We start from the raw sequence: 26,172 nt of genomic DNA on the forward strand, positions 1-26,172 counted from the left end.
AAACCAACTTCTCTTGACATGTAAATTCAGGGCATTAATTTCTAATACAGATTAATTGTTTTATATATTTCTGGAAAGCAATTTTCTTTAAAATAACAAAGACACTTATTTAAAACACGTATTTTTCTCAAAAAATGAGGGAAGGGAGATGGAAAGGAGCAGCACAGAGAGCACCAAGGGAGAAAGGGTGAGCTTCCTGCTCCCCAACCTCACTAGTCAGGGGCACTGCCTCATCCAGTGCTACCCCTCCTCAGTCTGTACCCTCTCTGACCAGCATTACTGTGACTCCCCTCTGCAGATTGGCTCCTTACCTCCAGCATGAGCCCCCCTAGTGTGTGGCCCCCATCTCTAGCCTACTTCCACAGTCTGTGCCCTCCTTCCCCACCTGTCAACCCCTAGTCTCAGTACCACCCCCATCTCCAGCCTGGCACCACCCAGTCTGTACTCCCTTTCCCCTCCGCCCCCAACTCCAGCCTGCGGGCCCCTGTCTACATTCCTTTGCCCCCACTCGCATCTCCAGCCTGGTGCCCACAAGTCTACGTCCCCTTCCCTCCGACCCCGTCTCCAGCCTGGCACCCCCCAGTCTGTGTCCCCTTCCCCATCTCCAGCCTGGTGCCCTCCAGTCTGTGTCCCCTTCCCCATCTCCAGCCTGGTGCCCTCCAGTCTGTGTCCCCTTCCCCCACCCCCATTTCCAGCCTGGCACCCCCCAGTCTGCATCCCCTTCCGCTCCCCCCCGCGCTCTCCAGCCTGGCACCCCCTAGTCTGCACCCCCCAAGCTCCTGCCTGGCACGCCCCCTAGTCTGCATCCCCCCCCCATCTTCAGCCTGGTGTCCCCCAGTCTGCATCCCCTTCTGCTCCCCCCCGCTCTCCAGCCTGGTGCCCCCTAGTCTGCATCCCACCCAGTCTGCACCGCCCCATCTCCAGCCTGGCGCCCCCTCATCTGCATCCCCCCCATCTTCATCTTGGTGCCCCCCAGTCTGCATCCCCTTCCACTCCCCCCCCCAGCTCCAGCCTGGCACGCCCCCTAGGCTGCATTCCCCCCTCCCCCCCAGCTCCAGCCTGGCACGCCCCCTAGGCTGCATTTCCCCCCCCCCAGCTCCAGCCTGGCACGCCCCCTAGGCTGCATTCCCCCCCCCAGCTCCAGCCTGGCACGCCCCCTAGGCTGCATTCCCCCCCCCCCCCAGCTCCAGCCTGGCACGCCCCCTAGGCTGCATTCCCCCCCCCCAGCTCCAGCCTGGCACGCCCCCTAGGCTGCATTCCCCCCCCCAGCTCCAGCCTGGCACGCCCCCTAGGCTGCATTCCCCACCCCAGCTCCAGCCTGGCACGCCCCCTAGGCTGCATTCCCCCCCCCCCCAGCTCCAGCCTGGCACGCCCCCTAGGCTGCATTCCCCCCCCCAGCTCCAGCCTGGCACGCCCCCCCAGTCTGCATCCCCTTCCCCCCGGGATCAGTGCCAGGAAGCTCCAGGCTAGGGTGACCAGACAGCAAGTGTGAAAAATCGGGACGAGGGGCCGGGGAGGGGGTAATAGGAGCCTATATAAGAAAAAGACCCCAAAATCGGGACATCTGGTCACCCTGCTCCAGGCCCCCACCCCCCAAGGAAGACACTCCGCGTTCCCTCCCCACCCACCCTCCTCCGCAGCGCTTTACGACAGGCCCTAAGGCCCTTCGCGCGCTTTACGACAGAACTCTGGTGCCGTACGGCGAGTCGGGGACGGCGGGGCCCCGAGCCGTGTCCGGTCCGGCCGCTTCCCGCCCGCAGCAGCGGGGCTCCGCCGGGTCAGTCATGGTGAGGGCGGCTCCGGATCCCTCCGTCCAGGCAGGCGGGGGCGAGCAGGTCCCCGAGGGGACGCGGCCCCGGGCTCTGGGGCGGCCTCACCCCCGAAGCGCGTGGGCCGGGCCGGGGGGGCCCTTGAGGAGTTTGGCCTTGCCCTTACTCCCGCCAGTGGAGTAAACTCTCCAGGTGCGACCGCAGCCGCCCGAAGGGTTGTTGGAAGAGGGTAGCTAGGCTGGTGAAAAGTCACCCCGCCCCCAGCAGCACGGGGATAGCCGTGCCAAATCTGCCTGCGGACCAGGCTGAAAGATGTGCAGGCCTTCTTGATCTTTAATTGTCCCATTGCCCTCAGGGGCCTTACTTACCAGTTTAAAATTAAGCAGGGGAGGAAAGCAACGGTATGCTACAAACTTCTTCCAGTACAGCTGGGTCATGTAGGCTTGATTTAGGACAGACCTAGCTGTGCTGGCTGAAAAGCCTGTGCTGTAGATGCAGTTATACCAACAAAACCGTGCTTTTGCTGGTGTAGCTTGTTTGGCTCCTGGGTGTGTGTGTGGAATAAGCTATTCCAGTAAAAGCACAGCTTGGAGCACTTTGCCAGTGTAATATACCGGTATACCTTATGTACATGGCTGTGCAGATAATACAGTTTGCCAACTGTTATACAATAATCACGTATCCAAAATAGCGTCCACGTATCTGTTGATTTTCAATAATTGAACAACGTAATTATAATTTTGAGCATTCAGACGTATTGGATGTCCAGAATGATGTTTGGATAATTGAAACTAAACTGTAATATTTGATATTGCTGAAGCATTTTTTATCTGTGGAACTCAAAGCATTTTATAAATGCCAGTTAAGCCAAAAAATGCACTTGTGATTAGTGGAACATAAGTTTCAGTAAATATATCCATATAGGACTAGTGAAGCTTTTCTATTCCCAAGAGTAACTGTCAACAGTTCGACCTGTAGTTTTGAAATACAGTAAGTAAGGCTTTAAAAGCTGCTAGACAATGTGTGCAAGTTAACTGTATCTATCAATTATATTGCAATTTACTGTTTTCTTGTCATATTTGAAGCCATTTTAGTTTTAATGTATATATGTAATTAACTTGGCTAAAGATTATTTTCATTTTTGTTAATTAATCAGTTACTCTTTCTCCCCCACACCCAGGCTAGTACTCTGATAGCGGTTGGTCTGACAATAGCTGCTGCTGGATTTGCAGGTTTGTATCTGGTGTGAGGAATCTAACACTGGATTCTACTTTTCATTACCGGCTTTAATAATGGTGCAGTGTAAAATATACTATCAGTTCAGCACAACGCAGTACATTATCTTTTAAGGGACACATACAGAGGAGTGGACTGGCTGGTCTGATTGCAGCCAAAGAAAATATCTAAATTTTTTCTCTCTTCTCAATCAGGTCAAAAACATTTTTTTTTCTGCATACTAATATGAAAGAAAATTATTGTACTGAATTTCTAAATCTTCATGAAACTATGCCTTTAGTTCTGTTAATGTTAGTCATTTTCTTTAAGGTCGTTATGCGTTACAAGCTATGAAGCAAATGGAACCACAAGTAAAACAAGCCCTTCAGAGTCTGCCAAAATCTGTAAGTTTTGTTTTATCCATAGTACTTTTTTCAATTGATGTTAAATATTTTTTTCTGTACATAAATAGCTTCACTCAGTGCCAGGTAAAAGGTTAAAGATGCTCGAATATAAATAGAGACAGACCAAACTGTCATCACAGCAGTAGTGTATTACTGATTGGTGCTATTAAATTCGGACAGAAGATCTCCAGATTGAGCGTATAAAACACTTTCACTCATCTCAACAATTCTGCTGTAGGTCAGTTCCAAATCATAGTGGTTGATTTGGCAACTCCACCAAACAGTTGAGTAAATAATGAAATTCAACTTTGATTGAATTTCATGATAACGGTTCATAAGACGCATCCTTGTACTCTTATAGATAGGAATGCTCTGCAGCTACTAAAGAAGAAATGGTGGTCTCTTCTTCACCTCCAATATTGTTTAATTCATATTATTTTGCCTGTCAGTTTTCTTACTAATGCATCTTCCATTTCAGGCCTTCAGTGGTTATTACAGAGGTGGATTTGATCCCAAAATGACCAAACGAGAAGCAGCTTTAATATTAGGAGTGAGGTAAAAAATCATTTTAATTAAAAATGTAGGATGCAGGAGAGAATACAGCACTAATGAGTTTAAGATTGGGGTCTGATTTTTTTCAGAGGTACTGAATCCTCAAAGCTTTCATTGACTTCAGCATCTGAAATTCAGTGCCAAGTTAAATTAAAAGGGATTATCATAATGCAGAGACTGCTTTTACTCAGCTCAGTTCGCAAGACTGGCTACCAAGTCTTTCTAAGGTTGCATATATTAGATTGTTGATTACAGTATGTTGTACAAAGAAACATTACTTTTTAAAAGCCATTTCCAATTGGGGATTCAGTATTCAACCACGGTGTGTTGTTTTTTTGTGTTGTGTTTGTTTTTTTTTTTTTTTTGGTATTACATTTTTAACTTGCTTTAACACCCAACCTAACTTTTCTGGCAATAAAAAAATGTCACTGTGCCTTTATATCAAAGCATGGACTATGGTCTATTTAGTATTTCAGTACAAAAAGAATTCTTGTTTTCAGTCACACATACTAATAAAGTTAATGACTGGTGGTTGCCTTCACCAAATTTTGGGAAGACTTACTTTGGTTTTGGCTACAAAAGTTCCACAAGCTTTCTTAGCTTAGCAACTATGAAGACACAGCCTTATTTGGAAAATTCTTTCATTTGAAGTGTATTTGGATTTTAGGAACCCTTGCCCAGACTTCTGCAAAGCCTTAAGTTGTAGCTATCCTCATTCCTATATTTGGGAAATGGCTACTGTGATGACTTCAATTGGCGGACTCTGACTGCATTATTAGCTAATGTACTTGGTGGCCCTCTCTTAAGCTGACTGCCATCTATTCTGTAACTGACTGACCATGGAGAGGCTGATAACTGCAATCATCACATAGACATTTTAAAAGTGACCCCCAAATTGTGGGGTGTGCCCCCCTAGGGGGTGTGGAGGAATGTTCTGGAGGGTGGGGGGGGGGGGGGATGATGGGGCTGGGCCACCCCCCATGGGGGCAGGGAGGGAGACCCAATCAGCCCTGCTCTGCCCCCAGCTCCACCCCTGGCCTTGACCATGACTCTACTCCCAGCCTTGACCCCTGGCTCGTAGCCATGGCCCAGCTCTACTTCCAGCTTCAGCTTTGGCTCTGGGCCATGCCTCTGGGGAAAGGGGGGTGGGCAAATTACATTTGGGCGGGGGGGATGACTTAAAAAGTTTGGGAGCCACTGCTTTAAGAAGTGCCTCAGTGTGGTGATCAGAACTACTTGTATGAGATAAATTTGAGGTAAGATTTTCAAAAGTGCCTATGTCCCATTTTCAAAAATAACTTGGGCTCGTAAAAGCACAAATCCCATTGACTTTGTGAGATTTAGGTGCCCAAGTCAATGGGAGTTGGACTCCTACATACCTTTGAGAATCTGGACATAAGGTGCTTTTGAAAATTTTGTCCGTGGCCCTTATTCATTCTTTCACTGCTCCAGATTTGCATCTCATTGAGCTTCCCAATAACATAAGTCTGTGACATTATGCCTGATAAGAATACCTATTATTTGTATTGTGGTAGTATCTAGAGGCCCCATCAGGCAGTAGGGCTCCATTTGAAAAGACCCTCTCTCCCCCAAATTGCTTAAGTCTAAGTAAAAATACTAAGAATAAAAGTTTTAGTAAAGAAAAATCACACAAGCAGGCAGCCATAATTAACAGTTTAGGGATTCAAATAATTAAATAGTTACGTCTTAAATGGCTTGCTCTCAAGGACTGTACACATACACCCACAAATGTTTACAGGACTTTTTACAGTCCTAGGGAGGGTATGTGTTTTCTCTTTCAAATATGACTGAATTTTCAAGAAATAAAAGACCATGAAAAGTAATGTCAAGCTCCTTTTGACAGTTCTGCAGTAGAAACTGGTCAACATCTGTCAATGAAGCTGTAAAATACACGCTAACTTTGGCATAATGGACTGAAGATGTTGAACAAAGCAGCAACAGAAAAAATATTCAGGGGGCAAAATGTCATTTCAAATTTCTTAACTTGTTAACAATTTGAGTATGAGACAAATTATTCTTAGTAATTGCTAATTTTTTTCTAATTTTTCAGGTTTTCTAATTGTATAATATTTTTAATTCCTTTAAGTCAGGTTACCTAACTCTCTCTTCTTTTAAACTAGTCCTACAGCCAATAAAGGTAAAATTAGGGAAGCTCACAGACGGATCATGCTTTTGAATCACCCAGATAAAGGTATGTAAAATCAGTAGGGATAAGTCCCATTTGAAATAAATCAATTATTACTGTCAACCCAGTATATTTTTGGCCCAAATTAATGGAACCAAGATCATGAGATGTATAGAGCATATAGGTACATCATTCATACATTAACAAAAGAAAATAAAAAACCTGCCTGGGAGGAAATACATCTTAAGATGCTTGAATCCTTGTATATTCAGAGGTCCCCTGCCCAGACATTTGAACACTATTAAAACTAAGGTTTCAGAGTAGCAGCCGTGTTAGTCTGTATCCGCAAAAAGAAAAGGAGTACTTGTGGCACCTTAGAGGCTAACAGATTTATTTGAGCATAAGCTTTCGTGAGCTACAGCATCCGATGAGATGCATCCAATGAAATGAGCTGTAGCTCACAAAAGCTTATGCTCAAATAAATGTTAGTCTCGAAGATGCCACAAGTCCTCCTTTTTTATTAAAACTAATAGATTCAACAAATTAGCTCCTCTCTCAGTACCCGATACATCATCTCTGCATTGACTTATCATATAAAGATGAGAAAAAAGGTCCTTTTCGGTGAAAGCCTACAGTGTGATCGTACAGCTGCTCCAACGTGTGGAACTCCTGTTTGGTTAGAATTGGGCCGTGAGTCTTCAGAAACAGCAATAAACTCAATATGTAGTATTGCTGCTTATGTGATGCTAATGCTGAGATTCAGCACATGCCTAACTTTAACCATATGAGTACTCCCATCTCTATTCATCGTAGCACTTAAACCCCATTGACTTCAATGAATCTAAATCATGTCATTAAAAACAGCCATACTAGGTCAGACCAAAGGTCCATTTCGCCCAGTATCCTGTCTTCCAACAGTGGCCAATGCCAGGTGCCCCAGAGGGAATGCATAGAACAGGTAATCACCAAGTGATCCGTCGCCCATATCCAGCTTCTGGCAAACAGAGGCAAAGGGCACCATTCCTCTCCAGCCTGGCTAATAGCCATTGATGGACCTATCCTCCATGAACTTATATAGTTCTTTTTTGAACCGTTAGACTTGGCCTTCACAACATCCTCTGGCAAGGAGTTCCACAGGTTGTCTGCATTGTGTGAATAAATACTTCCTTTTGTTTGTTTTAAACTTTTGTCTTTTGGTACTTGGCAAATTGGGACCTTTAATCTTGATTTAAAAGGTAAAATGGCCTCCTTGAAGTGACCACGAAACTTCCTATCTACTACTTTGCCTCTTTCCTCCTCCTCAAATAAATGGTCATCAGGACCTGCCTTCTTCAGAAATCTTCCAGCAGAGGCAACATCAAGTGAATTTTTAGGCATATACAGAGTTTACTAACATGGGAGTCTCATAACATTGCCAGTTTTTACCAGGAACTAAAGCAAAGAATACTGATGTTAGGAGACACCGCCCTTTGTACTCTAAAAGGGTCTGTGCATCTTTTGGTAGGTGATCAAATCTAATTTTGGTGCATTTACAGTATATCAGACTGGAGGGATTACTAACATTTAATCTGTTAATCACCTGTATTTTACATTTCACTCTCAAATTATTCCACCAGTACAGAAGCTTGGGTCAGGCCCTGCTGAATTAGAGACACTGGTTAATCTGTGGACTCATTAGCTTTATATAAAATATGCAGGGAACATCCAAAACACTTGGAAAATAGTTCTGCATACCCCTCTAAATCCTTGGTGACCCTATCATGAAATTCACCAAGTGACACAGGACTAGACTAGAGACCTAATAGAATTTAGGGTTTGTCTGCACATGAAATTATTCCAGAATAGCTGTTCTGGAATCACTATTCCTGAAATCTGAGTGGAGACATATTCCAGAATCAGTTTTCTTCCTGTCAAACTTAATCCACTTTGTTGGACTAAAAGCTATTCCTGAACTCCATGTTTAGACAAATCCTAAATATTCTGCAACTTGTCAGATGTCATTTGTCTATTAACTTATGAAATAGAGGCACTCATGTATTTCTTTGAACAGATGTGCTCACATTTTTCTCCCTACTGGTACCATTAAGCCAGAATTGGGCAATAATGTAATGAAGTAGAAAAGATTCTTTTTTTGTGACAAGACTTTTTTTCTTCTAGGTGGTTCTCCCTATGTGGCAGCCAAAATCAATGAAGCTAAAGATTTACTGGAAGGCCAAGCTAAGAAGTGAATGTGGATATTTAGTTGTAGTTTATGTATATTAATATCAGTTTTGATAACTACCCATGGAAAGTTGACACCAATCTTTTTGACTTGATCAATGATTAAACTAATGCAGGGAACCCTCCCCTCTCCCCCCTCCCCCATCTTGGTAGGATCATGTGTATCTTGTTTTGGGGAGTGTGGGGGCTTACAAATAGTGGCTTAGAATAATTTTTGAAGAAGTACTATTTCTAGTAGTGGTACAGTTTACCTCTAATTCAAAGTATTTTTCCTAGGATGACATGGAAAATATTGTGATTTGGTCTGGCTAATGTATAGTCACACAAACAGCCTGAGTCTTGAGCACTCTGAAAATGCTGAATTTCTGTTTAACCAGGTACATCTGTTTGAAATTCATGCTGCTGTGGCTTAATATCCCAAAGTTAGCAAGATGATATTAATAAGAGAAAAGGCTGGGTTGAAACAACTTAAGGAAAATCATGGGGATTTATTTGCACAATAGGAATAAAGCATTTAGAAATTGTTACATTAATGCAACGTGGAAAATGGAGAAAGTGGAATGTACTGAATTCTCTTGTAAGATAACGTGTATTAACTTTCAAAAACAAGTTGGCCATAGTCAGTGCTATTGATTTGTCTCCATGTATTTTTTACTTATTTCTACACTGATTTTCATTATTTTTACTGATTCCACAGCATTTAAATAAAATGACAAACTTATACTTGTATTAATAAGTACTAAAATTTCATAATATACTAAAGCCTTACAGCATATGATGATTATCTTAAAAGAATAAGGTGTAAGTACTCTTAGGATAACACTGAAGTTTCTAGTAAGAGATGGAAAGTGGAAATTTTACTTGCATGAGCCTTTAAGATAGAGGCTTAGATTCAAAGTTACAAGGAGGACTTTTTTCTTTCTGTTTTGAATGAGAAATTGTAAAGGAGTTTCCCTCCAAACTATCCATTCTCCCTTGATAGAGAACATTGCTTTACAGCATAGAAGTTATATTATTTATACATGGACCAGAGTTCACACAACTTTTAGCTTTTCTAAATCTAATATGCTTGTATTGTGACCATACTGAGGTCTCTGCAACCTCTCCCTGGGTCGCTCTGATCCCAGTATGCAAAAATGTATGTCTGTGTTTCACTATGTATGAGCGAATCACCACTGAAATTCTGTGCAGTAAGAAATGAGCAAGACTAAATCAAAGATGGAAAACCAGAACTACTAAATTGTTTTTAAAGGAGTATAACAAAAAATATAGAAAAGGAGGAGCATGAAGATCTATATAGTGATTCTGATTGTCCAGGTATTTCCCAAACTAAAACACACAGATCTGTAGGTCCAGCTGTGATATATCTCAGGGTATTAAAAAATAAAAATTTTGTTAATGGCTCTCAAATCTACCTCTACACTTAATTCTCCTCCCCTATGTCCAGGATCACATTTTTTCCAGGTGTCGTACACTGGACCCTCTCTAGAATGCGGGATCTGGGATCCATGCCAACTACTGCATTATAACGGGGACCGTGTTAAAATGAAATTACTGTATACAGTAAGTGTCACATCCATAAAGTATAGAAAACCTTAGAAAATAAAACTACTTGAAGGAAACAAACGAGAAAAAAAAGTGTTGCTTTATTAGAGATTTAAAGTACATTACAATAAACTAGTCTAGTTTTTCTTTAAAAAGTTGGTGAGTTGGTTTTGCTTCTTGCTGCTGTGCTGCTTCTGCTTAGCAAACTGCAAAAGACTGTGTAGCTGCATAATTTTTATAGGCTCAACATCTTGCATCTCAAACCATCTCAAAGCAGTCTCTAAGCTGGCTATGGTCGCAGTTGACATTGGAACGACATCCACTTCTTCTACGGCGAAGGCCAATTCTTCAGCTTCTGGAATGTTTGGTCATACTGCCTGAAGAATTTGGTCAGCCGTTAGACTTTCAGCAATGGGACAAAATTCTTCTGCTTCATTGTCGCCTCTTATCCAGAACCCCGAGCCTGGACAGTTGCTGGCACAGCTCCTGCATCCACTCCATGTCTGTTCTTTCAACCTCCTCCTCTGTAAATCCCTCAAATTCCTCATCAGACTGCGATCTGCTTTCTTCATTTTCTTCCAGGAGCGGGTGGCCAAACGACTCTCTCAGTCCCATCATCCAACAGCGGTTTGTTGTTTCAGTTTGTAATAAATTCCAGGAATCGCTGCCAATGTAAAAAGTCAACTTCTTCAGAAAATCTGTGACAGACAACTTGCTTTCTATCATTTGTCATACCATGTTCCGTCGATTAGTGCTGCTTAAAAATGGCGATAACACCTTGATCAAGCGGCTGGATTTTGGAAGTCATGTTTTTAGGTACGTATTCAACCCGTATTTTACCATGATGGGTTCCGAGTCTTTCGGCCGGAGGATGCACTGGACAGTTGTTTAGCAAAAGAACGGCCTTTTCTTCTAAGTGTTTTTTCCGCAAATCCTTTCACACAGAAGGGACAAATTCGGTGAAGAACCACTGTTCAAAAATCTCTCTTGCCATCTAGGAATTTTTGGAGTTCTTGTACGAAAATGGTAAGCAATTCACATTTACGTGATGAAAGCACCAAGGCATGCGAGACTTTCCAATGCACAACGGTTTTAATTTATGCTTGCCTGTTGCATTCACACAAAACAAAGTAAGGCGATCTTTTGCCTGTTTATATCCTTTTTTCTTACGTTCATCTGTTCTGACAGCCATGGTTTTATCAGGCAACATTTTATAATTCCTGTTTCATCTGCATTGTAAACCTCCGAGTAACCCTCTGCCTGTAAAATTTCCCTCCGATTCGCAGGGTACGGTTGCGCAGCGGCATTGTCAGCAGAGCGTTTTTCTCCCGCAACTGCAATCTGAGAGATTGTGTCTTTTCTGAAATCGCCATAGTCAACCTGAACTCACCTTAAAATTGCTGAATTTGCCATTAAGTTCCTGGTCGAATTTTTCCCCTTGCATGGCTATAAGCAGACCAGAGATTGGAATGTCTTTCTGCTGTTCTTGCACAAACCACATGTACATTGCAGAATCAAAATCGGCATCATTCACTAAATGGGCTCGTTTTCCTTGAAGGCCATGCTCTTCGTCCAGTTTATGAATGTAAGTTCCGAGCTTGTCAGCATTCTTTAGCCATCCAAGAAAGGTGGACTCGTTAACACCCATATTGCGGCTAATCTTTGCCTGGGTTTCGCCATTTCTAAGTCATTCGATAGCGTCCAATTTCTCCTGGACAGAGTAAGCCTTCTTTTTGCCCGATATTTTTGACATCTTTCTAAAGATAAATACTTTAGATAAAGATAAATACCTGTCCATTTTTATTACATTACATTTGTATGGCGTTCTAGGCCTACAGCAATAGTCTTAGGTCTAGTCTACACTACCATGTGGGGTCAATCTAAGATATGCAGCTTCAGCTACGTGAATAGCTGATGCTCGACTGTGCTTGCGCTCCTCATTCTGGTGGAGTACTAGAGTTGACAGGAGAGCGCTCAGCGGTTGATTTATCGCATCTATACTCAAATTGTACTGTACAGTACTTAAATTTGGGATCCATGGCCATGACCACGTTATACCTGAATTTGCGTTATACAGATGCACGTTCTAGCGAGGGTCTGGTGTACCACATTCTTAAACACACATCAGATGAGCTCATCTTTCTCTTTTCAATAGTGCCATCGTGACCACCACTACCTTCACAATTACTCCAGTTGTTTACTTTAGAATTATTTTGACTGCATACTTTCTTCCCCAGACAACTATACTGTCACCAAATTCTGACACTTTTTTTCTCTAAAACATACTGAAAACAATCCATCCCTTCAGCTGAAATGCATACCTATGTCTTGGTTATCTCTTGCCTTGACTGCTGCAGCCTCTCCTTGTTTCCCATCTCAGCTCCTCTGGCTATATAAAATGCAGCAGTTAAAATAATGTCACCCACTGCTCAGAGCATGTCATTTCTCAGATCTTTCGCCTGGCTTGCATTCACGGAATCAGGTTTAAGACTGTCTTCTCTTTCAAGGCTTTGCACAACCCCACCCACACCTGCTGTGGTATCTTTCTGCATCCCTCTGGTCCACATCACAAAATACGTGACCTTGTTGCTTTGCATTTTCTAGTCCATATCAATATTACTTCCATGCCTGGAATGGCCTCTTATTTGCCTATAGCCAGCAAGTTTTTGTTTATTCTTACTGTGCCAGGCTTTCATCCTCTAAGTCCGTCCCTCTTTAAAAGCCTGCAAATGTCAACATGTGTCAATGTGCCACTACCAGTACCCCCATCTATATATAAATAAGTTATCACCTCCTCTAAATCCCTTCTCGGGGAGAGGATAAAAAAGGTATTTTTGAAGTGTCTTAACTAATGTTTATAAACTCCTGGGTAGAGAGGTTAAGCTTAATGTGTTATCTAGGTCTTCCCTAGGAGAGAAGCTAGGGTTTATCTCAACCAGTTAATAAGTAAAGAGGTTAGTACTAAATTACAATGTCAGTCTGAAATATCTTGAGTTACTTTAAGTCATCTTTCTGATTAAAGGACACTAAGTAACCAATGGAAGATCAAAGTTTATTTTTTTCTACCAGCATACAAAAACATATTGCACATCAAACAACCAAAATAAAAATACTCTACTAAGGACTAACATATGTAGTTTATACAGAATAAACTTTCTGGAAATTGATCTTTTCAGTAGTTCAGGTTATGTCTTAATGGACATGACTAATTCAGCTTAGTGTTTTAACTAAAGCTATGTTTGATTTTTAAATACTGTACAGTTTAATAAATAAACCAAACAAAGCCTCAAAGTAGAACAGTCACTGCCAATGCCACCCAATATCCCTGCAGATTATGAGAATTTAATAAATGTATTCCAGTGGTCTGCAGTTTTTTTCCTCTACATACAGCATTTAAAAAACATGTATTAAAACAGACCAGTTTCCAGACTAAACTAATGGAGAAATTACAATTCAGTGCAAAATATTTTAGACTGCATTTCTTTCTAGTTTTCCTCAGGTGAAGAAGTGGTTGCATATTATTAAAAATGTAACAAAAGCAGCTAATGCTTTCATAAAGAATATTACATTAGGGATTCCCCCCACATCTTTGCCATATTTTGAAAACAAAATAACATTTCCTATAGCCAGCAAGTTTTTGTTTATTTAAATGTTACATATACTATCTCAAGGCACATCTGATGATATATTTATAACACAGTAGGTGTCAAAAGTATGTTTAACATATGATTTCTTCAGGATCCCTCCCCTTTCTGAATTCCAAAATGGAGGAACTGAAAGTGCGCTGTCAAGACTGGCGATCCATATTCTATCTTTGGCAAGCTTATACAAGCACTATTGTAAAATGTAATGTAAAAGAACTGTAAACTAGGAACTTCAGTTTATGAAACACCATTCAGCACTGCTTCTTCCTGATTATTTTCTTCTTCTTGTATAGTACTTGACTTCTCTTCTTCAGGACTATGCTGTGGCTTAGAAGGTTCATCCCCAGAAGCATTAGCAGGGCCATTTATTGCTTTTTCTGAAGGGCCATGTTCTTCAATCACATCTTTTGCCTTTAAAAGAAAAAAGATTTAAAAAAACTTACTAGATACAACATGGAAAAACCCAATCACGAGAGAGGGGGGCATAGTCCAGTTGTTTTAAACATCAGAAGGGGAGCCAAGGTCACTTGAGTTCTAATCTTGGCTCTGACACGAACTCCCTCACAGGAACTGCCATAGGGGATCAGACCAGTGGTCCATCTGTTCCAGTATCCTGTCACCAACAGCGGCAACACCCTGCTTCAGAGAAAGGTGCAAGAAACCCTGCAGTAGACAGTTATGGAATAGTCTATCCCCCAAGAAAGTTTCCTCCTAACCCCCCAGTAATGAGAGTCTGATTTAAATCGGATTAGGTTTTATCTTTTTCAAATCTCCCCTACTCCTTTTTAGTATTTACTAGTATAATTGGCTGTTCTTGTTATCCAATAAATGAATAATACCTTTTCAAATCCTGCTAAGCTTGTCCTCTCAATAAATGGCAATATTCTGTGTGTGGGTGGAAACGTTTTTGCCCCCTTTAATGTTACTGAATGCTCCCTTGTTCTGATATTACGAGATGGGTGAATAGGTTCCCAGTTTACCACCTCCACACCATTCATTCTAGCCTCTGTAGCCTTATGCAAGTCACTGACTATCTCTGCCTTAGTTTCCCCTATTTGTAAAATATAAAAAATAATACCCATCACACAGGAGTCATGAGGATTAATATTTATAAAGTGCTTTCAAGATTAAAAGCTTTATAGGTGGCAAGTATCTAAGGAATTGGTGTAAGAACTTCTAATTTTAGAGTACTATGTTAGATGCAGTAAATTCAACTGAGAAAGTCTGCATTATAATTCAGCAAGAGATGAACATCAACTGCTGTGTACTCAGTCACTTTCTCTTGTGATGTTACAGTCATCTCAATCAGTTGCCTCTTTCCAAAAGATAAAGTGGTTTTAAAACACCAGAATCTTCAGAAAGGCCACCTGATTTCATAAATATTCTGCAAAATTAACTATTTCATAATTTGGCTTGAAGATGGAAACAAAGTACTTTTGAGACCTATTTCAAATATACATTCACAGGGTAAAAGTATATCTGCCTTGCTAGTTAGCATCAACTATATCATCAATAGGGTTTTTCATTCCCAAACTGTGAAAGACTATGAGCATTCCATCACTAAAGAAGAGAGAAAAACAAAGCAGCATACATTTTTTAAAAATTTAGAGTTTTCTTCCTTTTTTCTTACCATTTCGTTCTTGTTTTTAGCCAATGTTTCCCTTGGGAGGTTTCTTTGTCTACTCTGAGATTCAGCTCGTGATATGTAATCAGCTACTGTGACTGTGTGAGGGAAGAAAAATTAAAGATGCTGAACCATTACAAAATATTTTTCAGATTATTTCATGTTTAACAGTGAGCTAATTTGCTATTGTGCCATTGTTTAGGATTTTCTGCACTTTATGCATAAAATATAGATTTTATAGCCAATAAATAAATCTTATTTGTGAGTCACCTAGCAACTCTTTGGGTGATTAAAAATTATAATTAACTCAACATTTAATTTATAATAATTTCATAGTAAAGATCAAATTCTGTCCTTGGATAACCATGCAGGGCTTCCACTGAAAGCAGCACACATCTGCTTCTGCAGGCAGAATTTGGTTGTAAATTAGGGTAAAAAATAATTCTAGTTTGAGGTAGGTGTAGGTTAAGCAATCTGAAAGGAAGGACCATCACTGAGCTCTCATCATGACATAAAACACTTTAGATTGGAAGCACTTTGAGAAAGGGAATTTATTTATACTGGTACATTTTATTGACTGGAAAGTGAAATGGACAGCTATGTACCATATAAAAAGTAAGGAAATTTCACTCTAAGGTATCCCATAAATAGATTGAAGGGAGATTAGAAACATGGGAGGAATAGCTGGAATTAGGGGAAAACAAATTTTTAAAGTAAATAGTATTAAAATATTTCTTTCTTGAAAAGTTCTTCATGAACTAAGCACACCCTCCTGCTATTTCCTGTCCACTCCTGCAATTCAAAAGGCAACTCTGTACTTCTAGAACACACACCTGTGATATACATTTTGAAGGGATAAACAAAGAGGTGATGAACCGAAAGAAGTTACATAGTTTGTCAAATAATCTATTGTATAACAATTGATAATTATATTTAGCATTTGACAAACTCCAGCTAGCTATTTTTCTGGGTTTAATGGTGATAAAATGATAAGACCTATATCAGGGTCCAAAGCAAAATATATTAATTTGGTTTCTTTTCCATTACTATTAGACACTTCATAACTGGGTGCAACTGCTCAAGAGTTATCTAGTTTTGAGAACAATTCAGTTCTCACTATCAGGGAAGGTGCTCATTTAAAATACTACTTTACACCCAGATTCTGTAATGACTTACATACATGCAATAGAACTACTCACATGAATAGTTAGGCATGTACTTAAGTCTTGTGTGCACAAATATTCATCCAAACTGTGCAACAGTAAGAAACATTACAACTAAATGTCTCAAATGAAAACTAATTTTGTATATTGATTTTTAAACATTTGATTATTCAGTGAGCTTTTCTCATGTTCTCATATTTAAACTAATGGAATTTAAAAAAATCACATTACAAAAGGAAAAAAAAAGACTCGGTACCATCTCTGCCATAACAGTATCATTATAATCTCCTTCCATTTATTCCTATTATATATTTATAAAAACATTTAGCAGGACAGCATTATCCATGAGGACATTATAAAACTACATATCTTTCACTATTACTCTCACAACCTAACATGCTATTGCTCTTTTATTTTATTTACGAATATTTACTAATATAATCAAAGTTTATGCTGAACGACAGTGGCAACAGAAAAGCACAGCCTTCATTCAACTTCTGAAATATGGGGAGAAACTAAATTGGTTGAAAGCAAAATTGAGGGATAGTTTAGTTTTTTTGGGGGGGTCGGGTGGGTGTCAGTTTTTAATAAAGCATGTTTCACTTGAAGGGAAATGCTGTCATGGCATTTCAAATGCTGACTAATATCTTATATTTCTCATTTACAATAACCCCTTGTAAGGCTGAAGCTGAAATTGATTTTCTTACCAATCTATTTCCTTCTTTGTAAGTACACATCTATTTATTATAGGACTGAAGAATGTTCATACGTACCGGACTGTTTGCATTTATTTTTTTTAAAAGAGCACTGAAGCATGTGTTTCAGGAAAAACCTACACACATGAACGATTACATGTCCCTCAGCAAACAGATGCAAGTAAAACAGTCAAATTTCGAGCATAGCTGGCTGGAAAACATCTCTTTAAATGTACCAAAATGTCTTATGAATTTACAGTCACACATTTTCTAGAACAGGTAACACTTAAAATCAGAGAATTCACCTTTAAGATTTGAAGTGTTAGTACACAAAAGAAATGCCTCAAACCACAGTACCAAAAAACCAGAAACATGCAATTTCATTTAAAATGTCTTTTTTCAATTTATGGATGATTTACTACATCCATAAAAGTGAGGGACTGATAGAACTGGCTTGACAGACGCACAGGGCAGGCAGATGTCATGTAAATGCCCTCACATTGTTCTGTCAGTGCACCTCAGTACTAAGCTATGCCACCACTGCTGTTCCAAGCCATCTTCCTCTCACATGAAAAAAGCCAATAGTGAAAATTTTAAAAATATTTGGTCATGTCACTTTCAGGGGGTTGCACAGGTTTAAGTGCAGAACGTGTCCCAGTATTCTTATGAGATTGATTCTGAACCACTGAAATCAATGGGAGTTTAGCCATTGACTTCAATGGGAGCACAGCATCAGAAGCATAAACTGTATTTACAAATGAAAAATTAAATTTTAAAGGATAAAAAAAGTTAGTTTCATTAGACAGGTTATGAATTAAATATGTTCTGTTGTGAGAATTGTTTTTTGTCTTGTACACAGTAGTCTTATTAGTTATTAAGTAATTTTTATTTACAGTAGTGCAGCTATATATATATATTTATAGATATACATAAACAGCAGACACGACATTCCTTCATGCTTGTGATCTGAGGTTACCCACAGTTCCACTCGAGTTACCTGGCTGTCTATCTTCTGCCTGACCCCTGAAGCGACGCCTGCGGCTACGATTGCGTCGCTGGGGTTTTTTGTCACTATCATCTGCAATTGCAAAGTTTACCATGAACTATTCTGACGATAAAGCTGTTTTTCTTCAGCAGTTTAAGGATGGGCACAGATTGCTTTTATTAACATGGAAGACAAAATAAGATACACTGAAAGAAAATGGAATTTTGAATTGGAAACATTCAAAATTGATTAGAAATTTGGATCTTTCACAGTTTGGTCCAGATTCAGTAAAACACTCAAGCACATGCTTCACTTTAAGCATACACTTAAGTTTACTTTGCTGAATCAATGCCTGCATGTGGTTTCTGAACAAATAATAAATCAAATATAAATTTGCTACTAGACTACTAACAAGCTGATCATCAGCCCCACATCACTGGAAAGTTAAGTTTTCCTTACGTTTGCAGTAAGATTTGTCTGACCTCAATGTCACCACAAAACAGATGATTCTTCAGTGGGCAACTTTATACTTTTGATATGTGGGAGACAATTATATTCTGGATACTAGCCCCTTGTTCCTCAAGGCCCCCAGATCCAGGAAAGCACCCCATTCAGGAAAGCACTTATGCAAATACTGAAGTGAATGGGGCTTATTCAGGGAAAGCACTTAAGCATAGGCTGAATGGGGTCAGACAAACAGGTGTTTAAGTGGTTTCTTAAATTGAGGTTCAAGTTGCCAAGGGTTAAGGAAGTAGAATTCTGGCCCAAGGAGAACCAAAAGTGCCTTGTTTCTCTAATCAGCCTCAGAAAGCACTAATTTAAACAGCAATACTGACAGGAACCAAAGCAGACCCACGAAGGCTCTGTTAGCCAGAAGTATTATGGACATGGTATAGGATAGCAGTAGAGACCAGTAAGAGAAGGAAACCTCATGGTACTTCCATGGATGTGGAAGACTTTTCACCGAAAGAGAAAAAGTTAGATAATACATTAATAATTATTTTTTAATCAAAAATAGATTTTCCACTCTTCAGAACAATCTTTTGTGAGTTAACTCACTCTGTGGTTCTGTTTCCCAATTGATAACATACCTAAGCCATTCTCATTAACAGAAGCAGTGTCAGATTCTGTCATTCCATCCATCAGAACAGCATCTTCATCAGTCCTTCGCCTGCGTGACCGCCTACGACGGTTAGTACTGTGATGAGATTCACTGGCATCAGTGTCCACAGTCTGGTCTGACTCTGTGTTATCAAGTAAGCTGTAAGGGTTGCTGTCCGGATCTTTAAGCACTAAATATCATACGGAAAAGGTCCATCTAAGACAAACTTCAGTTACAAATAGTGGGTCATCCTGACGTCATTATACATTTTAAAATACAAAAATGTATAAAATCATGCAGCACATTGCCATACAAAACAGTTATGGTTTTATGCTAGTTACTTTGGGCTTTTTCACTAGTTCTGATAATCCAACAGCGTGTATTCTAGGGCACCATAGCACAGTAGAACATGTCAGCATACTATCAAGAGACCCTGAATGTAATATTTAAAAGAAACTTTTAGAACATTAGTTTTTAATCCATTTATTTGCTGAATGGCCCTCTACACCTAGTTAGCAGATACATACATGTGGGGCTTCCAATGTCACAGCCCTGCTTACTCGCTCACCAGACAGGAGAGTGGGAGCCACCAAGGGCAGGAACTGTTCAGCAGTGCCCTGCAGTCGGGGGCTTGTCCTATTTGCAATCCTGGCAGGGGGTCTCTGCTCTACCGGGCCAGGACTGCAACCTCCCCTACACATTGTGCCGTGGTGTCTTGGGCCCTTTGGCCATGCAGGAAGCCCCCTGCAGGTCTGGTGTCAGTGCTGGGAGCCCCCTGCAGCCACACTGTCAGCACTGACCTTACCCTACCCCTATACCTACCCTCCTTAATTTCTAGCAACTGTAAAAATAAATACATAGTTAAATATAAAAATCAGTAACAGTCAAATTCTTCCACGTCTAATTATCTGTGTGGGTTGGTGAAGGGGTGAGGACTAGGAGTAAAGGTTTAGGGAGAGACGGGATGAAAAGCAAAGCCCTTAAACTTTCTACAACATGGTGCATAAAACAAGCAAATACTGACATGACTGTACATGACTTACATGATCCAACTGTAAATATGTAAATTTTGATAGTTAGCTTGCAATATACAGCCTGCTATTCTTTTTAAAAGTTGCAATATTTCAAAAAAATATATACATACTTTAAAATAGTGATTTACTTAATTTAAGAAGAGAAAATACAGCCAGTTGTCTGCAATAAAAATTAAACCCAAAATATATTTCAACACACTACCAGAGCTAATGGATGACTTCCCACCACGTGGTCCACCACGTCCACGACCCCCAGAAACACTACGCCCTCTTCCTCCAGGACGTCTTCTGCTGTCCCGCTGATGTCGGCTCTCCCGGTCATCTTCTCCTGCCAGTGACCAATCGCTCAGTTCATCTTTTCTCTCAGATTCAGTTTCAGAGGGATTTGACAGCTCAGAGTTTGTACCTTTAACAGTATAAAAAAGAAAAAGAGATAGACATGAAATTTGTGGTCACTTTCTGGCTTCAGATGCACATAGGAATCCCACTGACCACAGGGATCCATGTGTATCTGATATAAAAATATGGTTCTTAGGTTTTAACTGATATTTAGCTACTCTCTAAAAAACTCTTAGTTTTGTTTTGGAATAACAAGAGAAACGTGCGGTCAGCGATTTATTATGCAATTTTAGTGATTTACAAGTGCAATTCATGCATAACATACATTATTTTGTCTTTCCATACATGGACACAAACACTGAGAGATTAATTCCATCTATATGTACACATGTGGGCTATAGAATCCAGTTTCTAGGCAACTTCTCTGAAAATTCTCAGAGTTATCACCTTATAGAGTTGCTAAGCAACTACTCAATCATGCAACTACTGTAATGCTGGTTTGAACAACTTTACTACTATGTTAAGTTATATCCATAAATCTCAATCTGATACCTCTGGGTAACAAACTCTCCATAATTTTCTACTGGATTAAAAATACAGCTCCTGCCTTTTTAAGCACTCAGACACTGAAGTAATCAGGGATAAAAATATTTTGGCCACTTGTGATTATCTCATGAAGGTACAACACCTTGAAAACTGAACTCCCTAAGATAAAAGAGTTTGTTATGTAGTACATCAAGATACTGGCAACTGAACAGCACCCATTCCAGTTTAGTACACAATTCACCAAGAGTACAAAATAGTTTAACCTCTGGCACATGGAAGCAATATTTTTTGGTGTGGACAGTAGGCACAAATCATCAGTGCTTAGCACAGGGAACTCTGGACTTACTGGCATCAGGATTAAACAAAAATCATGCTAATTGCTGGTCCAATATTCCAAAAAGTAGTTGAAAAATTCTAAAATGACAACTTTAATCATAAGATTAAAATCATAGAATTGTAGGACTGGAAGGTTTTCTAATCCAGTCTCTTGCACTCAAGGCAGGACTAAGCGTTATCTAGAGCATTCCTGGCAGGTGTTTGTCTAACCTGATTTTAAATATCTCCAATGACACAGATTCCACAACCTCCCTAAGCAATTTATTCCAGTGCTTAACTACCCTGAGAGGAAGTTTTTCCTAATGTCCAACCTAAATCTCCCTTGCTGCAATTTAAGCCCATTGCTTCTTGGCCTATCCTCAGAGGTTAAGATAACAATTTTTCTCCCTCCTCCTTGTAACAACCTTCTATGTACTTGAAAACTGTTACTATGTCCCCCGTCAGTCTTCCTTCTCAGACTAAACAAACCCAATTTTTTCATTCTTCCCTCATAGGTCATGTTTTTTAGACCTTTAATCATTTTTGTTGGTCTTCTATGGAATCTCTCCAATTCGTCCACATCTTTCCCAAAATGTGGCATCCAGAACTGGAAACAATACTCCAGCTGAGGCCTAATCAGCACAGAGTAGAACGGAAGAATTACTTCTCGTGTCTTGCTTACAATACTCCTGCTAATACATCCCAGAATGATGGTTACTTTTTTTGCAACAATGTTACACTGTTCACTTATATTTAGCTTGCAATCCACTAAGATCCCCAGACCCCTTTCCACAGTACTCCTTCCTAGGCAGTCATTTCCAATTTTGTATGTGCGCAACTGATTGTTCCTTCCTAAGTGGAGTACTTTGAATTTCTCCTTATTGAATTTCATCCTATTTACTTCAGACCATTTCTCCAGTTTGTCCAGATCATTTTGAATTCTAATCCTATCCTCCAAAGTACTTGCAACCCCTCCCGGTTTGGTATTGTCCGCAAACTTTATAAATGTACTCTCTATGCCATTATCTAAATAATTGATGAAGATATTGAACAGAATGGGACCCAGAATTGATCCCTGAGGGCCCCCATTTGATATGCCCTTCCAACTTGACTGAACCACTGATGAGTTCAGGATCCTGACACAGGGAAGAAAGGTAAGCAGCAGGATATGGACCCTGGACTTCAGGAAAGCAGACTTCGACTCCCTCAGGGAATGGATGGGTAGGATCCCCTGGGGGACTAACATGAAGGGGAAAGGAGTCCAGAAGAGCTGGCTGTATTTCAAGGAATCCCTGTTGAGGTTACAGGGACAAACCATCCCGATGTGTCGAAAGAATAGTAAATATGGCAGGCGACCAGCTTGGCTTAACAGTGAAATCCTAGCGGATCTTAAGCATAAAAAAGAAGCTTACAAGAAGTGGAAGGTTGGACATGTGACCAGGGAAGAGTATAAAAATATTGCTCGGGCATGTAGGAATGAAATTAGGAGGGCCAAATCGCACCTGGAGCTGCAGCTAGCGAGAGATGTTAAGAGTAACAAGAAGGGTTTCTTCAGGTATGTTGGCAACAAGAAGAAAGCCAAGGAAAGTGTGGGCCCCTTAATGAATGAGGGAGGCAACCTAGTGACAGAGGATGTGGAAAAAGCTAATGTACTCAATGCTTTTTTTGCCTCTGTCTTCACTAACAAGGTCAGCTCCCAGACTGCTGTGCTGGGCATCACAACATGGGGAACAGATGGCCAGCCCTCTGTGGAGAAAGAGGTGGTTAGGGACTATTTAGAAAAGCTGGACGTGCACAAGTCCATGGGGCCGGACGAGTTGCATCCGAGAGTGCTAAAGGAACTGGCGGCTGTGATTGCAGAGCCACTGGCCATTATCTTTGAAAACTTGTGGCGAACGGGGGAAGTCCCAGATGACTGGAAAAAGGCTAATGTAGTGCCAATCTTTAAAAAAGGGAAGGAGGAGGATCCTGGGAACTACAGGCCAGTGAGCCTCACTTCAGTCCCCGGAAAAATCATGGAGCAGGTCCTCAAAGAATCAATCCCGAAGCACTTACATGAGAGGAAAGTGATCAGGAACAGTCAGCATGGATTTACCAAGGGAAGGTCATGCCTGACTAATCTAATCACCTTCTATGATGAGATTACTGGTTCCGTGGATGAAGGGAAAGCAGTGGATGTATTGTATCTTGACTTTAGCAAAGCTTTTGACATGGTCTCCCACAGTATTCTTGTCAGCAAGTTAAAGAAGTATGGGCTGGATGAATGCACTACAAGGTGGGTAGAAAGTTGGCTAGATTGTCGGGCTCAACGGGTAGTGATCAATGGCTCCATGTCTAGTTGGCAGCCGGTGTCAAGTGGAGTGCCCCAGGGGTCGGTCCTGGGGCCGGTTTTGTTCAATATCTTCATAAATGATCTGGAGGATGGTGTGGATTGCACTCTCTGCAAATTTGCGGATGATACTAAACTGGGAGGAGTGGTAGATACGCTGGAGGGCAGGGATAGGATACAGAGGGACCTAGACAAATTGGAGGATTGGGCCAAAAGAAATCGGATGAGGTTCAATAAGGATAAGTGCAGGGTCCTGCACTTAGGACGGAAAAACCCAATGCACAGCTACAGACTAGGGACCGAATGGCTAGGCAGCAGTTCTGTGGAAAAGGACCTAGGGGTGACAGTGGACGAGAAGCTGGATATGAGTCAGCAGTGTGCCCTTGTTGCCAAGAAGGCCAATGGCATTTTGGGATGTATAAGTAGGGGCATAGCGAGCAGATCGAGGACGTGATCGTTCCCCTCTATTCGACATTGGTGAGGCCTCATCTGGAGTACTGTGTCCAGTTTTGGGCCCCACACTACAAGAAGGATGTGGATAAATTGGAGAAGTCCAGCGAAGGGCAACAAAAATGATTAGGGGTCTGGAACACATGACTTATGAGGAGAGGCTGAGGGAACTGGGATTGTTTAGTCTGCGGAAGAGAAGAATGAGGGGGGATTTGATAGCTGCTTTCAACTACCTGAGAGGTAGTTCCAGAGAGGATGGTTCTAGACTATTCTCAGTGGTGGAAGAGGACAGGACAAGGAGTAATGGTCTCAAGTTGCAGTGGGGGAGGTTTAGGTTGGATATTAGGAAAAACTTTTTCACTAGGAGGGTGGTGAAACACTGGAATGCGTTGCCTAGGAAGGTGGTGGAATCTCCTTCCTTAGAAGTTTTTAAGGTCAGGCTTGACAAAGCTCTGGCTGGGATGATTTAATTGGGGATGGGTCCTGCTTTTGAGCAGGGGATTGGACTAGATGACCTCCTGAGGTCCCTTCCAACCCTGATATTCTATGATTCTATGATTACTCTCTGGGAACGGTTTTCCCAACTAGTTTTGCACCCACCTTATAGTAGCTCCATCTAGGTTGTATTTCCCTAGTTTGTTTATGAGAAGGTCATGTGAGATAGTATCAAAAGTCTTACTAAAGTAAAGATATACCACATCTGCCACTTCCCCCCCATCCACAAGGCTTCATTACAAACTCTTTCCCAGTTTAGAAACAGAAAAGAGGCATATCTGAGCCCAATCATAAAATAATTTTTTTAATAATTACAGGCACTCTCTTTCCTGAATGTTATTTTTTTCCATATCACCTAGAATTACTCCACAAATTACTACAGAAACAAACGTGACGTATGTTTATGGTTTTGTAGCGTCTTTTGTTCTGAAGGATCAAAGTGCTCCATAAAACCATGTATACAAGGCATGTCTATCCAGCACTGAAATGCAGCCACTTCTTGGTTGGAAAAGGCAGTAAGTCTCAGTCAGCAGCACTTCACAATAGATTCTGTGTGATTTTTCTTTTTAAGTAAATGAGGGGAATTCAGTAAGATCTCTAATTAAAACTACGTGGGAAATCTTAAAGAGCCCTGCTGAGCCAAAAGGAGGCGAGGAGACTTACAGGGAGTTAAAAACCAAGCGGTGGTTCTGCACTAGATTTTCAGAGTTCTTAAGAATGCCACCCTGAGTTGGGGGAAACTGGGGAGAAACCTTAAGAGGTAAATCAGGCGTAGAGTAACTCAGTCTCAGAACCTTAAAAAAGAACACAGGAATTTTCTGACTAGTTTTAGTCAGGAAACTCTGAAGAGAGTGCTACCTGTTTATAATTATTTTTAGTCTTTAAAATCAATGCAGTGATATAAAAGAAGCACAGCCAGAGACTCCTCATTTGTTTTGGTTGCAACCGAAAACATGTATGTAAATCTGACACTCAATAGATGGTTTTCTTTGCTTAACTTGCGTCTTGTTTTGAGTTTCTGTACAGTTGCACAGACCATTTCCCTGACACACCTTAATATTATATAACTATACTATTGTCAAAGGGCATGTTCTCACCAAGTTCAGTGACTGGATTTTCATTTCATTTTAATTTTTCTTCAATTTAAAACATCTTTTCAATAGGAATGCAAACAAAAAGGATCTTCATAAGGCCTCATGGTCATTTGAGATGCTATGTTAATAATTAAGGTGCTCTACCTCCTATGTTAGCCAAGCTTTGCAGTCACTCAAGTGTGTTCCACGCTATAAGTAAGGCTACGTTTTAGTCACGGATATTTTTAGTAAAAATGGACAAGTCATGCACAGTAAACAAAAATTTACGCCCCATGACCTGTTCATGACTTGTACTATATACCCTTGACTAAAACTTGGCGGGGGGGGGGGAGGCCAGGGGCACTGCATGTGTGTGGGGTGGGAGGCAGAGAGGAAGAGGGCTGCAGGGATGGTGCCTGCAGGCAGAGGCAGCACGCAGAGCCGCCTGGCTGAGCCTCCGCGTAGGAGCTGAACATGCCAGTTGCTTCCGAGGAGCTCCCCCTGCAGGTAAGTGCAGCCCAGAGTCC

At 41.1% G+C, this 26,172-nt stretch overlaps 2 protein-coding genes across 4 annotated transcripts in view; one reads left to right on the forward strand and one right to left on the reverse strand.

The window, feature by feature from the left end:
- Positions 1 to 1,678: 1,678 nt before the first annotated feature.
- DNAJC19 (DnaJ heat shock protein family (Hsp40) member C19) lies at positions 1,679 to 9,027 on the forward strand. 2 transcript variants are annotated; one of them, XM_077826424.1, is made up of 6 exons: positions 1,679 to 1,787; positions 2,950 to 3,001; positions 3,315 to 3,388; positions 3,867 to 3,943; positions 6,082 to 6,152; positions 8,244 to 9,027. In XM_077826424.1, exons 1-6 carry the CDS (start codon positions 1,785 to 1,787, stop codon positions 8,312 to 8,314), a joined length of 348 nt encoding a protein of 115 aa, XP_077682550.1. In that variant the 5' UTR covers positions 1,679 to 1,784; the 3' UTR covers positions 8,315 to 9,027. The 2 variants fall into 2 exon arrangements, with proteins under 2 accessions (XP_077682550.1, XP_077682552.1); XM_077826426.1 differs by having other exon boundaries at positions 1,679 to 1,777.
- A 3,855-nt stretch (positions 9,028 to 12,882) lies between these two features.
- FXR1 (FMR1 autosomal homolog 1) overlaps positions 12,883 to 26,172 on the reverse strand; it is a 63,169-nt gene continuing 49,879 nt past the window's right edge. The window contains exons 13-17 of one of the 2 annotated variants that reach the window (XM_077826423.1): positions 20,301 to 20,504; positions 19,054 to 19,254; positions 17,975 to 18,055; positions 15,126 to 15,217; positions 12,883 to 13,906 (exon numbers count right to left, since the gene is read on the reverse strand). In XM_077826423.1, the coding sequence (XP_077682549.1) occupies positions 13,733 to 13,906; positions 15,126 to 15,217; positions 17,975 to 18,055; positions 19,054 to 19,254; positions 20,301 to 20,504 (752 nt within the window). In that variant the 3' untranslated portion in view covers positions 12,883 to 13,732. The remainder of the gene's footprint in view (positions 13,907 to 15,125; positions 15,218 to 17,974; positions 18,056 to 19,053; positions 19,255 to 20,300; positions 20,505 to 26,172) is intronic. The other variant, XM_077826422.1, reaches the window with a different exon arrangement.

Source organism: Eretmochelys imbricata, chromosome 9 (genome assembly GCF_965152235.1).
Source record: "Eretmochelys imbricata isolate rEreImb1 chromosome 9, rEreImb1.hap1, whole genome shotgun sequence".
Classification (NCBI taxonomy): domain Eukaryota; kingdom Metazoa; phylum Chordata; order Testudines; family Cheloniidae; genus Eretmochelys; species Eretmochelys imbricata.